The sequence below is a fragment of the Notothenia coriiceps genome, unplaced genomic scaffold, assembly GCF_000735185.1.
Source record: "Notothenia coriiceps isolate Sejong01 unplaced genomic scaffold, NC01 NC01_scaffold00033419, whole genome shotgun sequence".
NCBI classification, from domain to species: domain Eukaryota; kingdom Metazoa; phylum Chordata; class Actinopteri; order Perciformes; family Nototheniidae; genus Notothenia; species Notothenia coriiceps.
The window spans coordinates 170,375-186,247 of NW_011366120.1; the positions used below are offsets into that span (position 1 = coordinate 170,375).

Sequence of the window (15,873 nt, forward strand, 5' to 3'; positions counted from 1 at the left end):
TTACAGATGTTTACAAGGTGGCCAATGCTCCCAATCCATAAACCAACATAGCATAAAGAGTGCTGGACACTAACAACAGGGGCTATTTATTAGACCTTGAGGATCAGCATTCCCTGAGCTGCTGATGGATCCCTTGACACTGTAGGCTGATCATCGATATGTATGTGCCTTGCAAAATCAGTTTATAGTCATAGATCAATCCATTAGTAATTAATTAATTAATTAAAAACTATAAACAATGGTTTCAGTAATTGTTTGGTTATTCTTGAATAAGAATGTGTAACACAAGGTATGTCTGGGTATTTTTCTGTAATTACTGTTTTTTCAAATCACCCAATTCGCTAATCTTCCTTCATCATCGCAGCTTAAAACCACAAAGTATTCCAAGCCATATACTAAGCCTATGGTGATAATATTATGAACCCATATGTGAGTCATGTGACATTATCAAATGTCATTCTTTGTATAAGACCATCACATCTCTTATGACATTTACCTCTTCTTAAACCGGATATTTAGTACTAAAGGCATTTACATGCGTCATGTGTGACTAAATTGTAGAATTTATATAAGGCAAGCATGCATTAAAATGCTCACTGAACTGAGCACAAGAAAGAAAAGGAGATCCAGTCAATAATCACGTTTGGAGGGGAACGGGCACACATTTGGCTTTTAGAACAAATGGTAAATGGATTGCTGCTCCAAGCCAGATATAGTAAGCACACAGTGTGCTGTAAACAGAGTTGAATTAACCTTGAAGCCTATCAAATCAATCAGGTAGCAGACACTTCAGCACTTCTGTCAGAAGTCCAGTCACTTTTAAAGGATGTTAATTATAAACACCCATGCTAAATGGCTGCCTGGATTTTTACAGCTAAGGTGAATTGCATCTCTGTGTGAAAGATAGGGAAGAAATGGTCATGTATTTTAAATACTGTCAGTGTAGTCTCTAAGTTAATTTAAAACATCAAACTTAAAAAAGTATGATTATTTTGAATTGACAAAATTCACAGAAACAAACGCCATTCCCAACAAACAAGGAGTCCTTACGTACCCGATATTTGGAGAGGTCGATCCTCAGTGAGTTATGCAGCTGGTCCAATAATTTGACAAATTTCTCCCTCTGTCAGGATGAAAAATATCATAATTCAGTCACCACATCTAAAGCACTCTACAGTCTACAATTTGACAACACTGCGTGGTCGGTAGCTTTGCTGTGCTTGCAGTGATTCATTTTTACGTCCTGGAACAAAATGTAGGGGTTTAGCTATATATATTGCCTGACTCGGCTTCCTGCCTGGAAATATTATTTAATGCCTAACAACATTAGCTTATTAAAATTCCAATCTGAAGCACTGGCAAATCTCTGCACAACTTGCTGTAGACAAATAACTCTAAATGAGAAGCATGATAACAAGTATTGACGGCAAGAGTTCAATATGAGGCTATAACACAGCAGTAGAGGTTACTTAAGTCCAACTGGAGACCACAGAGCTCATATTTTCATTTAGCACTTTTTTACTATACATCACTGCAGGCATGTCAGTGGATGTCAGACTAAAAGACAATAATAGGTGCACTTACCCCAAAGTTAGAGGCAGCAAATCGGTCCGATGCGGAGGCAGTGGTTGTGGTGGTGGTGGTGGTGTGGGCGAAGTAAGCGTTGATATTAGCGAGCAGGTTGCTCATCACTGCTGGCACACCGGGACACATGTACTTGGCGGACAGACAGGAGAAGTGCCTGGAGAGGAAAAGAAACAGCTATTATTTTTGCATAGTATAAGAGGCATTGAAATAGCCATGTTTGAACCAAATAGGATGGAGGAGTTTGAGACCCAACATTGACACGCTTCCAGAGAGAGAAACATTTAAAGACATGCTCTTCAGTAATCCGGTGCAGGGGTAAAGTGCTATTTTTTTTACGAGTGGGGGGTGGACCAAACATCCTTTAGGGGGGTTGTTGCCTCCTCTAGGGGGGTCCGGGGGCATGCTCCCCCGGGAAGATTTTTTTTAAATATTGAAGTTAAAAGCATCAATCTGGTGCACTTTGAGAGCAACATTAACCCTACCTTAATAATACCTTAAAGGAGACATATCATGCTATATTTGAACAATATATTGTAGGGCCATACTTATATAAATATAGTTTTTTTTTCCAAATACCAAACAGATCCTGCATTTTAGCCATGCCTCATTTAGCTCTATTTTCTCTTTCCAGCCCTGTTTTTGCAGGGGGCTGATTCTGTGAGCTGCAGAGTCATTATTCATTTGTTTTAAAGCTCAATAAATAACAAAGAAGACCTTTGACCGTCACTTTTCTAATTTTGTCCGGAAGATTTAAACTTTAACGGACATGTTAATGTTAATCTAACTGAAACTCTGCCGGACGGTCCCCTCGTTCCTTGCAAGAGGCGGAGAGGTGGGTGTTTGTCATCTGCTGGTGGATTACCGGAGAGAATTTACAGTGCTTGCCTCGACGGGGAGGGATTGCATTGAATTACAGCAGCAGGAGCACACGCTTGCCTCGGGGAGGGAGAAAAAGAGCCACAGCGGAGAATAAACAGAAGGGCAACCATGGCAACCATGGCAACCATGCGCGGGAAGTCTTCTTCGCTGCTTTTGTGGGAGACTACAGCGCCACTTACAGGCCTGGCATATGTACTACGTCTCCAGCTCTTTCGAGCGGCAATGGCCGGCTGTGGCCCAACCCCACATTCCCCTGATAGGTGGACAGTTGGCCCAATAGCCGTAGCGCCACTTTACTGACGTCAGGACAGTGTTCCAATCTGGATCAGTTTTTATCAGATCCGTTGCAGCCCCTTTTTAAGAGATTTGGGTATGGAGGAAAAGAGAGAGGGTTTTGTTTTCTGACACTTGGTGAGTTCCCTGGAACAACGGGGACACATATTCATGTATAAAAGACGTACAAAAGTGCATTTTGCATGATAGGTCCCCTTTAAGTATGGAAGTATCATGACAAATGCATCCACTTCACACACGCCATGAACAGCAGTCTCCTTGGTGAAAGTTCAGTCCTCCCTACAGTATGTTGATTTGTTGTCTCTATGCTTCACCATAAAGTGCATTACAAACAAATTGACTTTGTGGGATATATAATAACTACAGTGCATAACTTTTTGGGTATTGCTCTTAACAGCTTTTGAGAACAGCCAGCTTTATTCACTGTTCTTCTGACGATGTGAGGCGAAACATTTTGCTTGTACATTATACATAAAAAACATCAAAACCTTGATCCAGAAACATTGCAGCATTTTACTCGTTAGAGAAGAAGAAGGTCTTACTTCCATCTGTGTCCTCTGTGTCATCTGGTGGAAGGTCCACTTCCTCACTCTTGGCATCTGAAGGGGGCTCCTGTGATGGCATGACTGGATCCTGAATAAAGAAAACTAAATAAATATCCAGACACATCCCCAAATATCCACTGAATATCCACACATGGTTGAACCGCCTGGAAGAGTGTAAGATACACCATGTTTGAAAGGAAAAGTCTATTTGCAGAAAGATTGTGTTTTTGAGGTCAAATTGATTTATTACAGGAAGCCTATGATGATATGTTTGCTATCACCCAGTGGCGAACCGTGTCTATCACAACTGGACCTTCTGTAGACAACCCTCAGGATTCAAAAATGTGGGAGTTCTAGTCAGACGGACGTCACGGAGGCAGTCACTCTGTGTTGGACGGCCTTTTTTTATAATGTCCATCTTTTCACTGAATGATCGTCTTGAAAAGGATACAAACAACAATTCTGCAACAACATCATCTTCACCTGTTGCCATTTCAACGTTAAAAACAATAAAACGGCAAATGAATTGCTACGTAGCATTTAGATCCTCTGTCTCGAGCCAGTGAACTACCGGGCCTTCTAGAGCAGGGGTTCCCAAAGTGGGGGTTTAGATTATTACAAAATTAAAATTGAAAATAAAAAAAATGATAAAACTTTTTTATCATTTTTTTTAAATGATTAATAATAACGTGTGCATAGAAATTTTTCAGGGGCGGACTAGCCATCTGTATAATTTCCCCGCAACAAGGCTCCCCCTTTGACAATCCACTAGCGCAGTGTTTCTCAAACTTTTTCATACCAAGGACACTTAACCAATACAAAAACACTCACGGACCACCTGACTCCACAAATATCCAAAAACAATAGGCCTGCTTCATTTCATTTCAAACCTTTATTTATCCAGATTGTCCCTTGAGATCATAGATCTCTTTTTTAAGGGAGACCTGCTTACCCATTCCAACAGTATATAACAAATTACAGCCTAATAATGACAGCTTCACCTTCTCTATATCGCCTCGTTCACACATTAAATCAATAATACAAATGCAACAACAGATTATAAGCATTTCGTTCAAATGCGATTTAAAATGCTCAGGTGTTACACCTCTTATGAAATATAGAATACATTTATTGCTGAGTTTATGTCCGAGCCAACAGACTCACAGATCGTGGGCTACTGAGAGATATGCAAAATACACCGCATGTCGTACGACACAAACCCCCGCTGTGGATTTTCAAAATACAGTAAAACTATGGTCACAGGCCCAAGTTTAACTCTCTGAGGCCTGCAAGGTCTGCCTACAAAACACAAATAAAAAACGTTTATGCAGCCCCAACAACAGCCTCTGATCATCAAGAGACTTCATGCAATGCTTCATTGGATGCATATATTAGATAATAATCTCTATCTCACTCCTAAAACATCTAAATCTACTTCCAGCATGGATAAATGTTCATAAAATACATCCATTGTTTGTTCTATATGCTTCTTGAAATCCAAAAAAACACACAGTTTTTCTAGAACAGATTACAAATCGCCTGAAAATGGTACAAACAAGTGGCAACATGTTTGACGAAGGTGCTGGGCTATATCATGCAATCGAAAGTGAAACGTAAACTCGCTCCATTGCGGAGATATTCCCACGAGAGTGCGGAAAACTTAAATTAATTCACTATCAATCAATCAAAAACTTTATTACCGTAATTTTCGGACTATAAGCCGCGCCTTTTTCCCCATTTTTCGACCCTGCGGTTTATATAACGGTGCGGCTAATCTATGGATGTTTACAGCTAACGGCCACTAGGGGACCTCCTAAATCTATGGATTTTACAGGTTACAGTCCACTACCTTTAACTCTATGGGCTCTATGGCCGGTCCGCGCCCCCCACCTTTAAGCGGCAGGCTCCAGCAGGAAAAGCTGGAGGCCGGAAAAGAGTGAGACAGGTAGCGCGCAAAAGTAAAAGCGGAACCGAGAGTGGTACGAGAGACAGAGCGAGAGCAAGACAGACAGACATTACGAGAGCGAGACAGTTTGTGCAAAGGTGTTAAACGTGCGCTGGGAGCGCACCGTTTAAGTTTGAAAGTTGACAAGTTTGTGTGTCTGAAACGCTATGTGATACAGTACAGTTTACACAGCACAGTACATGTTCTGTAGCTACTATTGCACTAAATGGTAACACTTGAATACATTATGCAACTTGTTTGTTGAAATGTTAATAAATGGGAGCTTCCTCAAACAGCCATCTCTTTCCCGTCAATCCCCTCTGTGCACGAACCCTTACATATGGTAATTAAACATTAAAACACCTGCGGCTTATAGTCCAGTGCGGCTTATNTCCACAGATGACATTTTTTTATGGATTTTTTGTCAAAGCACTTAAGATATTCATTGCTATCGGGATGTTAAGAGCATTCCATGGAATATAACAAAAAGTGTATCTCGAGCCGGTTTCTGAAACTTACCTACCCCACCTTTAATGTGTGCTTGATTCTTTATCAAATATGTTAGTCTACTCTTCACATGTTTGCCTTTTATCTGCACTGTCCCCTTTGCGTTAACATATTTAAATACCCCGCTGTTGGACAAATACAATATTTCTGATCAATCAAGCAGTTTCAGTTCAAATGTGTGCACAACATATTTATATTTAGTTTACTCAGTATTCTACTGTCACTATTTGTATTCATATTTATATTTGTTGTGCCTTTGCTTGGTCTTGAAATCGGCCTGGTACCTCTCTTTTGTTTTTTTCACATTGTAGGCATTGCTATTACACTTAAATTCCCCTCTCGGGATTAATAAAGGTGAATCTTATCTTATCTTTCCCTAAATATCTATTTATATATCAAGTTAGAAGTGACCATAAGTATTGTAAAGCTGGATGTTGAGCCTGGAGCACAGATATTTGAAACTAGAAACATCCTGCAAAGTGTGCTATTGCTTCATAAAGCCAAAGTGTTAGAGAAGGGCCAGGCAGAGAGTTATGTGGAGTAATGATTACAGATTTACCACCCTCCAAAAGTGCAGCCCCACACACACACACACACACACACACACACACACACACACACACACACACACACACACACACACACACACACACACACACACACACACACACACACACACACACACACACACACACACACAAATAAACACAAACATGTTCTCATAGGGAGGCCTATTTAATGACTTTGCTTTCAGCCTCCAAATTACCCAGGAGCACTTGGGGTTAGGGGAGCTAAGAGAGTGATGCATGGAGAGTGATGATGGCATCCGCTGAATTCCCATGGTGCTTTTAGAGGTGGATCTCCTGAGCTCAAGAGGAAGGCGTTCCTTCTCCTCGTGTTACCTTTCCTGGGTTTTCACCAGCGGCTGAGACACACTGCGCACACACTCACATATCATTTTACTCTCTCGGATGGTTGGGGGGAGAAATGAGAAAAAGATGATGAGAAACAGGAGGGTTAGTGGTAGGGAGTGGTGATAGAGTGCGATGAAGAATAACGAAAGTGAGGGAGGGTGTGTGTTGGGGGCGCCGTGTGGGGCACAGGAGGGACAGTGGAGTTTTCATAGCCGCTGTGATTTATGCAGCCATCAAGACAAGAGTGACTGGGAGTCAAGGCTCTGTGATGAAGAAAAAGGAAAGGTAGAGCCGTTCATAAATTCCTGATGAAGCATAATAAGCGCTGATATGAGAAACGCGGAGCTTTAACAAGAATCAAGCCTGCAGCATCACCTGGAGCTGAGAAACTGCTCATAAAGCCTCTGACTGCTTCACTTGTCTGCACTTAAAGAAGCCTGCAATCACTCATACAGTATGCTGCAATACCATGACACACTGACACAACTGTCTGTCACCTAGCAACCGTTAGCAGCACCAAAGTAATCCAACACTTATATATAAAACCGTATGTGTTGTTATAGCAGCAGTTCCACTCCTTACTTATATGGACATAATGGATAATAATAGGGGGGGTTTGAAAGATCTAAATCTAGCTTCACATGGCGCAACAAAAACACATGTTGGCCCTTCAGAGCCGGTAGGAAGATAAAGCAGGGAGCTACTGTGGGATGTATGAGGTTGAGTCATGTTCACTGTGATCAGAAAAGTGGGAGAGAAGAGGGGATCAAACATGCCTCCGGTCGAGTGGAAAGAATCAGAAACGGTATTTCACTAGTAATCCAACAACCTGTTGAACAACGGTTGACCCCATTGTTCTTACTTTGCGACAAAACATCAAAAGGCATATTCCAGGAGTATTTTATGTTGCTAAATTTGCAGGGTATTTTGAGGAAATTATATAAAGACCGTACAAAAATACCCTTTCTCAGTGTTGCTTCACCTGAGGAATGCATGAGGATAGCTTTCTGGACATGAAAGCCAAATGTGAGCTGTGCCTTTCATTCAATTTGCCAACACAATCTGTGTGTAATTAGAGTCTGATTGATGGAGGCAGCAGCTACAGTAATTACACATCCAGCAACTGGGACTGTCCAACAAGTGTATTCGGAAAGAAAAGGGGATTCTAATAGGTACGGATTGGTGGTGAAATTAGCACTTTTTTTTATCAGCAGATCTGCATGAGATCACAATTTGGGGTAATGCAAATAGTCATTGACTGTTAACTACTAACTGAATTGGGTTAATGGAAGATAAGTCATAAGCAAACGAGGAACAAAAGATAAGGGGGTTTAACCCAGAGCTCCTGTTTCTGCTATTTTCACAAAATGTTTGTAATTGGATTATCAATGGGCTGGGCTTTTACCAAAATGACTTAATGCTCTAGCAAATATGCAAAATAACATTCGTTTGGTGGAATCCAGCATATTGCTCCAAGGCTGTTAGATAGTATATATGCTTTTTTTATATCGAGGAGTGTAGATTCTCGGTAGGAGTCTTGAGGTGAAACGTATTTCTTTGAAGCAAGTGGAAGTAGAAGTTCATTGCAGAAGTGTGAATCAGTAAAAGTTCGGAAAAGAAACTACTAAAAATAATTGCACACTCCTTTCGGATGGAGAGTACATAAACAGATTAGACACTGAATACAAAGTGGGTGCACGGTACTTATGTATAAATAAAAACTGCAGTAGCCCCTAGTCTACTGGAAGTCATGTAAAATTAGATGCATTATGCAGACTTCTGCACTGGTAACCATTATATCAAAACTGCACACTTCACATTGCATTGCATGACCTTGATCAATATTCAATGATTGTAATGTTCCAGGTGGTGTGTGTGTGTGTGTGTGTGTGTGTGTGTGTGTGTGTGTGTGTGTGTGTGTGTGTGTGTGTGTGTGTGTGTGTGTGTGTGTGTGTGTGTGTGTGTGGAGGAGTGTGTGTGGAGGTGTATGTGTGAAGAAATGAAGAGAGACATTGAAACATTTATGGACGGACAGGGTCACTGAGGATCAGAGAGACGGAGAGATAGAGGGAAACAAGACTCTTTATGTGAGTCCATGATCAATGTGACCAAGGCAGGTTTGGAGTTTTTCCATGAGACCAGCAATTAATCAATCAAACTCAGGAGCTCGATAGTCCTCCAAAGCTCTGATTCTGCTGAGGAGACATTTTACTACTGCTCTTCTCCTTCTTTTCTCCTTCTCTCATTCCTTCTCCCCTCCACTTTGCCCAATGAGACAATGAAATATTTGTGAGGTAAAAGGCCATAGATCAGGGTGGTACTCACGTCATAGCCTGATAGATGGACTCCACTCCGTATCTCATGGCGAACTCATCCACTATCTCCTGGGACACGTCGTCAAAGTAGACCTTCCACGCCTCGTCCCCTTTCACCTGCGGTATCTTCACCACGCCGCCACTCTTCACCTCCGTCAGGTAGTGGAACAGGTTCTGAGAGATAACACAGGGCATGTTACGGTGATGGAGCACAGCACTGAATGACCCTTATCACAGCTTTGAAATTGTCTTTTACAAAGCTGAAACTATTGATTAGTTTGCTTTATGATGTAATCACAACAATTTTATTTTTTACATGTGTTTGCAAATGTTATACCTAGCTCCCAAAGATAATGATTGGAGATGAGAGAAAGTATAGAATCATATAGTGAGGGGTTACCTCATGTAAACAGGTGTACTGGCCGTGAGGAGGAACCACGTTCTCCTCTCCTTTCATCTCCACGCTGATCTTGAGTCTGATGGCACCAGATACCGCAGACTTGTCAGTCCTTTTATCTGTAACACACAACCAAACTGGGTTAGCCATGGCTGCAAATGAACTGATAAGAAACTGCCAATTACAAGCCACATCTTAGGGAGGATAGCCAACATGTGCCTCCCTAAATCCAAACATCTAATATTAAAATAATTCAGCCTCAGAGTAGCACTAGTGGACTGCAAATCTCTGTTTCTAAATTGTGTGTCATAGCTCTGCCTTTAAACGTTTCCACATAACAGGAAACAACGTATTAACAAGAAGATATCACTTTTATTCCATTCAGTTATTTCGAAAAAGCTCCAGCAAATAATTGGTCCCAGTCAGTGGAATAAAATAAACAGCATCATTGTCAACCTCGATAAAAATCTGTCTCTGATCACAACTAAACAGAGTGACATATATACACTGATAGAAAAAAATGCATTAATCAACTAAAACACTCATTGTTAAATGACAAGAACATAAATGGTATGACATCATGTCCTTTAAAACATGAATGGCATCATATCCCCGCTCACAGCCATACAGCACAACACTTGCATTTGGAATATAACTGGCTATGATGGGCTGAAGGTTTAGGGGGTTTATTTAGTGTATGCAAATATCAGCACACATACTATACAGTACAAGCACGTATGTTTTGCTGGGGTTTGCTCCACAGTTAAAGTGCCCCCCCCCCCCTCTGTGCTCCCATATATGATTAATCTCTACTGGATCAACTGAGGGAAATTTCACCCTACAGTCATTTGGTCAATAGACAGACAAGCGAAAAATAATAACGTGACAAAGCCACAGCGACAAGCACAGTAAACAGAAAAGCCCAGACTGAAGTGGAGCTGAAGAGGCTTAGAGAGGAGAGCAGCACCCACACCACACAGAGGCCTGTTTAAACATTCATTGTGGACATTTAAAAAGGCACAGAGCAGCAGGAGAGTTCAGGGGTCGGAAATTACCACAAATTGCTTCCTTTTAGCTGGAGAGGCAAACAAAGACATCATCCTCCTTCATAATGCTCCAACACAAGTGGAAGCTGACATTATGCTGCCATTCAAGCTCATGCAACATGGAGGAACCAGTGATGTATGAGAGGAAACAAGGAAAGACTCTGCATCAGTAGCCAAACTACATGTATCTTCATGTTCTGTTTAGTGCAGAGGGAGTGTTTAGAGAAATAAAAAGACCGTTTTAATGGATATATTCTATAATGCTAATGGTATGTAAACCTTATGAGATGCTTCATAGAAATGATAACTTGGGCTGGGTATCTAAACATTTTCTTTTGGTATTCAAGTGTTTTAATGTGTCCAATACACCAACATTAGAAACAGTCAACTTGGGCTGCAGCAATTGGTCGATACATCAAGTAATAGTTTTTAACTTAAATAAAATAATTTGGCAATAAAGTAAATTAGAATCTCAAATGTGGCCATTTTTTTAAGATTGACATCACCCTGTGCTGTGAGAAATTGTGAATTTATTTCCTTTCTATTTTGAATCGTGGGTTGTTCTGCTCTAAAGGACTTCATGTGTTTCCTTTGTGAATGTTCAAGTAGAATAAACTTGTCTCGGTTCAGACTATTGCACCTCTGTATTTTCTAATACTCAGGCACAACTAAGCCAGCAACACACACTGCGATTGGTTGATTCCTATATTTGAGGTGCAAAAGCTCATACAAAACAACCTTTTTCGGGAAAATTTAAACTATGCCAACTACTTTCATATAATATGCATGTTCTGTGTCAAAGTATTCATCACAAAATTAATAATTCCTACAAATATTAATCTCAAAAATGGTCCCCAGTTGGCAAACGCCTTAAATCGGTTGTTCATTCAGTCAAAAGCTCTTGTGTGGCTTCTTGCTTTCAGAAAACATTAGACATCTGTGGTGAGGTTTTGTTCAACTGAGAAAACAAGTTTTTGTTTATTGTGGTATTAATCCTGAGACTCAGGTTTCATATCTATGTTGTACTGTATTAAAAAATCAATATACATCTCATAATATCACACAAAGTAAATATTTTACCTGGAGATGTGCCATTACAACTGCCATCATTAGTCTAGGTGAATCAATATCTCTTGTATGCTGACTCTGAGATCAGATTACATACCTAGATTGTACCAAACATCCATCTCCCCGCTGAGGGTGCGGACCTCGATGATGGTCTGGCCCAAGAAGTCGTCCGACTCGCGCTTGAAATGCTGCTTCACCCGAGATTTGATGTCATCGTCTTCGTCCCACACTCGCACCTTGATGCGGTCAGTGGCGTTGTGACATTCACTGTGTTTTGGGAGATGATAATGTCAAGTAAAAACAATCACAACAACATGAACAACAACAGAAACAGTACATTCAGTACCATCATCAGGTTGGGGGTATTCAGTGGAGCAGAATGACATCCAAATGCACAATTCAAGCATAAGTACAAGTTCAGAAACCTTCCTGACTCTTTTCCAAGTATCATATTGAGAACAATGCTTGCCTGAATTCAAATGAGAGTGTGTGTATTTGCGTGTGCACATTAGTGTATATGAGTGTGGAGAAAGGCGCTAAGCCTGCAAGTTGGAATAACTCCAAGACGTTGCATGACCTTTCCTCTGCATCCCTATATATCTCCCAATGCATGCTAATATAATCAGCAAGGATTGTTTATTTGTGAAGGTTTTACGTCCCTCTCTTTGGTCTTCTTTGGAGCGAGGCAGCTGACAGACTTTTCACAATAATGTCTCTGCTAAATAGAACGGAGGTGGCCAAAGCACTTAGCCTCAGATAAGGGTCAGACTGTACGGCTCTGGAATTAAAACCGACAGATTACAGTTTGTTCTAATGACATCTTGGGTGCGACAGCCAGAGAAAGAGTATCTGCAGTGTTTTTTTAACTAATCCCTTTCCGGGGGAAGCGCTGGCTGCCGCCGCTCCAGCAGTCTGGGACTCTCTGCCAAGCATACAGTAATGCATCGCTCTATTAATCTACATCCCTGTAGTAATGGGAAAGAGTTTTATTACAGCCCCCAACGGAGTCTCATTACAGGTGTGGAGCCCCGTTTGAAACTGGCATAGGACTTCCACACACAAATACACACACACACACACACACACCAGATATGCATAACATCTCAGAAGCAAAAAGCAGAACTCTAAAAATAATTTCAGGAACAGTGTCACATTTAAAAGAAAACAACAGCAAATAGAAATACACAGACAGGAACCTCCAGAGGTATGATGCTCGAAATCTCACTGTCTGCGCGAATTAAACAAATATGTCTTAGCTGCTATCTCATTGGTTAAAGTAAACATAATCCTGTGGATCATATCAGGACAGAGGGTCCCAGGTAAGAGGAAAATAAAATAATAAAAAGGTTTGGCTGGGTTTGACGCCTAGTGGGTTTGGAGAGTGGTTTAGACCTGAGTCTAATTATATGTTCACATTATGTTTGGGTTATAACACAAATGAAAGTTCACATTTTGGCCAATTTTCACAACCAATTATTATGTATATATGCATTTCAAGATTTTGTTTTACACATATGAAGAGTTTTGTCTAGGCCATAACCGTTTGATGCAGAAGCTGCAATCAGGGAACAACCTAAATATGACTGCTGTAAAAAACAGTTTAATCTGCTTTTAGTGCTTTGGTTTGGATGCAGGATGGGAAATTGAAGTCTGTTTGGTGACAGTAGGTGATCAGGTGGGTCTTTGCCCTGTGAGAAATGCTAGTTGTTTTGCAAACAGCAGCAGTCTGATCAATAAACAAGTATGCACTGTAGAGTGTGAGCAGCGCTCCCCGAGCTCCCAGCAGGACGTCTACTATTATGTCAAAATCAGCCTGATGTGTGAGAAGCGGCGCATTCGTGGCTCGTGTGTGCTTTCTCAATTCTCGCTAAAGTGATCCAGCTCAAATTGTGTGCAATCTATTCACGTTTGATATGATGAATATAATAATGAATTATAGGTTAACATTATATTGGCATTTCTTTTACGACTTCCTTCGTCTTTGAGTGCTTAGTTGTGCATGACTCCTTCAAAACCTTTCAGGATTTCATGTTTTTCGAAAACATTTCAAGGCCTGGAAAAAAACATTTTGAAATGAAGTGCCTTTTGGGGTTATCTCGACAGTATCCGGCCTATAAATGACAGCATGACAAACATTTTAAGTCATTTGTATTAACCTTTGCTCCAACTGTTGGAAACCTGTTGGAAACCTGTTGGAAACCTGATGAAAACCTGATGCTCAAGGTATAACTAAATACCAACTACTTTCAAATACCATTTTGCACACAGGTCAGGGTTGAACCTTGAAGCTGTTAGGAGGAAATTACATGTTTCTTTTTTAACTTGATCTTATTTTCAGAGTGTCGTGTTGGGGTGAGCTTTGCAGGACTTGGACAGGTTTCACAAAAGCTGCAATTTCCTGCATTTTCAAAACTACTTAACGGGTTAAGTAAATGTTTATGTAGTCTGTGTGAAGAATAACAAATATTCGAACAAAAGGTGAGGCAGAGTGGCAAACAGTGAATTGGATGGGGATGTAACCAAGGAGAAAAGCCTGTGCTTAAAATAAAGGGACAGATGCTTGGTAATAACAATGCAGAGGTCATACTCAACAAGAATCCACATACTACTAACGCATTAGCTCACAAAGTATTTATTTTGATTTTAAAACAACAAGGTTAAGCTTTGTGTTGTGTAAATTGTTAGATGTCATTGTTAAACTGCCTTTAGCAGGGATTGAATTTCCCCAAAACTCTGCAGTGCGGTGCGTAACATTTCATAAAATCAGTGATAAAAATAGAGTAATTGTCTCTTGCGTATTTACTAATGCCTTGAGAAGACCCTGAACTGCTGATTCTTAATCTTAGTGGGGATTATCTTGTCGGGCAGAGGTCAAATTAATAGAAAGCACTCACAAGAAGAACTTCTCATCCCAGACTGGGTTGAGGTTTCCGAAGATGGTCTTCGTCCTGCGTTTGGTCTTGCCCACCTGGACGGTGACGTAAGGGTCGCTGGAGCCCGTTTTATCCTTGGCCTGTAAGCCCTGTGCACTCATTACTGAAGAAACACAGGGTTGGAAGAACAATAAAGGATAGTAAGTACCACAAGCAGCATATTATTTCACCATCTTAAAGTTGTGATATGTCCCTGGATTTATTTTATTGAAGGTTTCTTTCCCTGAACTTAATTACAACAGCACTGATCTCTAATTTAATTCACTCTATTCCCAGGAACGTATTATTGTGGAAGTCATAAACAGGAACCATTGGCCTGGTGGCTGAAGTTTTACAGCAGCCTCTCAATCCCAGTCATAAAGCTACACTATGTGTCTACTGTGCTAAGACTAAGAATCACCACACACACACACACACTGAGAAAGGGAGGTGCAGAGAGGAGAGAGACAGGAGTATTTCACCGCGCCATAAAAGGAAAAAGGACACTGGAGCATTAAATATGCATAAGTGACAGACTAAATAATTCAGGGTACATATATATCCCTCAGCTCAATGCTGACAGAAGTTGGTGTGGAGGATATAGAGGCTGAAGAGCCATGGCCTCCTTGCTCCAGGAGAACTGAACATCAAATGTCTCCCGTAGTGAAAGAGTGGTCAGAGACTGCGATATAAATAGAGGGGTCACTTTGGAATCAGTCAGACCACCCCTCAGCAACACACCTAATGTCCGAACAGAGGGTCTGCCAGAACACAAAACCGCATTTCCTAGAAGCAAACAGTACAATTATCCCTCCCCCACCCTTCTGTATGAAGAACGGCCTTTTGCCACGCCTTTAAGTGTGGCTACATTTCGCATCCCCCACCCAATGCCTTGAACCGAGTAAACTAGGAGCACGGTAAGGGTTTTTAATTCTACATCTGTATTTAACCCTTTACTGTTATTACAATGATGTGTATATTCAACCAGGGCCGTGCAGAAAATACATTAATCTCAAAAAGAGTAGAGATGATAGATTAATGCTAGATTTGAGTCTTTCCAATGTTAAGATGGAAAGAGTGTTGGCTCATAATCCATGTTTTTGCACCATGGGAAAAAGAGTGAACGTCTGTGCATGTTTTAAACTCAGCTGGAAGCATATTCTAATACTGATCCTGTTAAGGTTGGCAAACGTTGTAAATATTTTAAAGGATTAAAACCAAGTTTACAAGACTGCCTTTTACTACAAAGTTGTATTGATTAGAGAAAAGCAGAGTAACAGGGGTGTGTTTGAGCAAGGCTTTAGAAGAAAGTAATAGAATTGTTTTTAGGCAATATAAACAAAGGAAAATCTTCTACAGCGATGTAATTAACTTGTTCTTACTGCGTGCTTGTATAACAATACTGCAATCAGTGCATTTGGAGGTACAATAGCATATTTGCTGATTATCATTTTTAATTAGCAA

General features: G+C 40.7%; 1 protein-coding gene across 1 annotated transcript in view; it reads right to left on the bottom strand.

The window, feature by feature from the left end:
* Positions 1-874: 874 nt before the first annotated feature.
* The window catches only part of LOC104961541 (protein unc-13 homolog C-like), a 51,048-nt gene continuing 36,049 nt past the window's right edge, over positions 875-15,873 (bottom strand). The window contains exons 10-16 of the mRNA XM_010789850.1: positions 14,392-14,533; positions 11,595-11,764; positions 9,387-9,502; positions 8,997-9,160; positions 1,585-1,741; positions 1,055-1,123; positions 875-892 (exon numbers count right to left, since the gene is read on the bottom strand). Coding sequence (XP_010788152.1) covers positions 875-892; positions 1,055-1,123; positions 1,585-1,741; positions 8,997-9,160; positions 9,387-9,502; positions 11,595-11,764; positions 14,392-14,533 — 836 coding nt within the window. The remainder of the gene's footprint in view (positions 893-1,054; positions 1,124-1,584; positions 1,742-8,996; positions 9,161-9,386; positions 9,503-11,594; positions 11,765-14,391; positions 14,534-15,873) is intronic.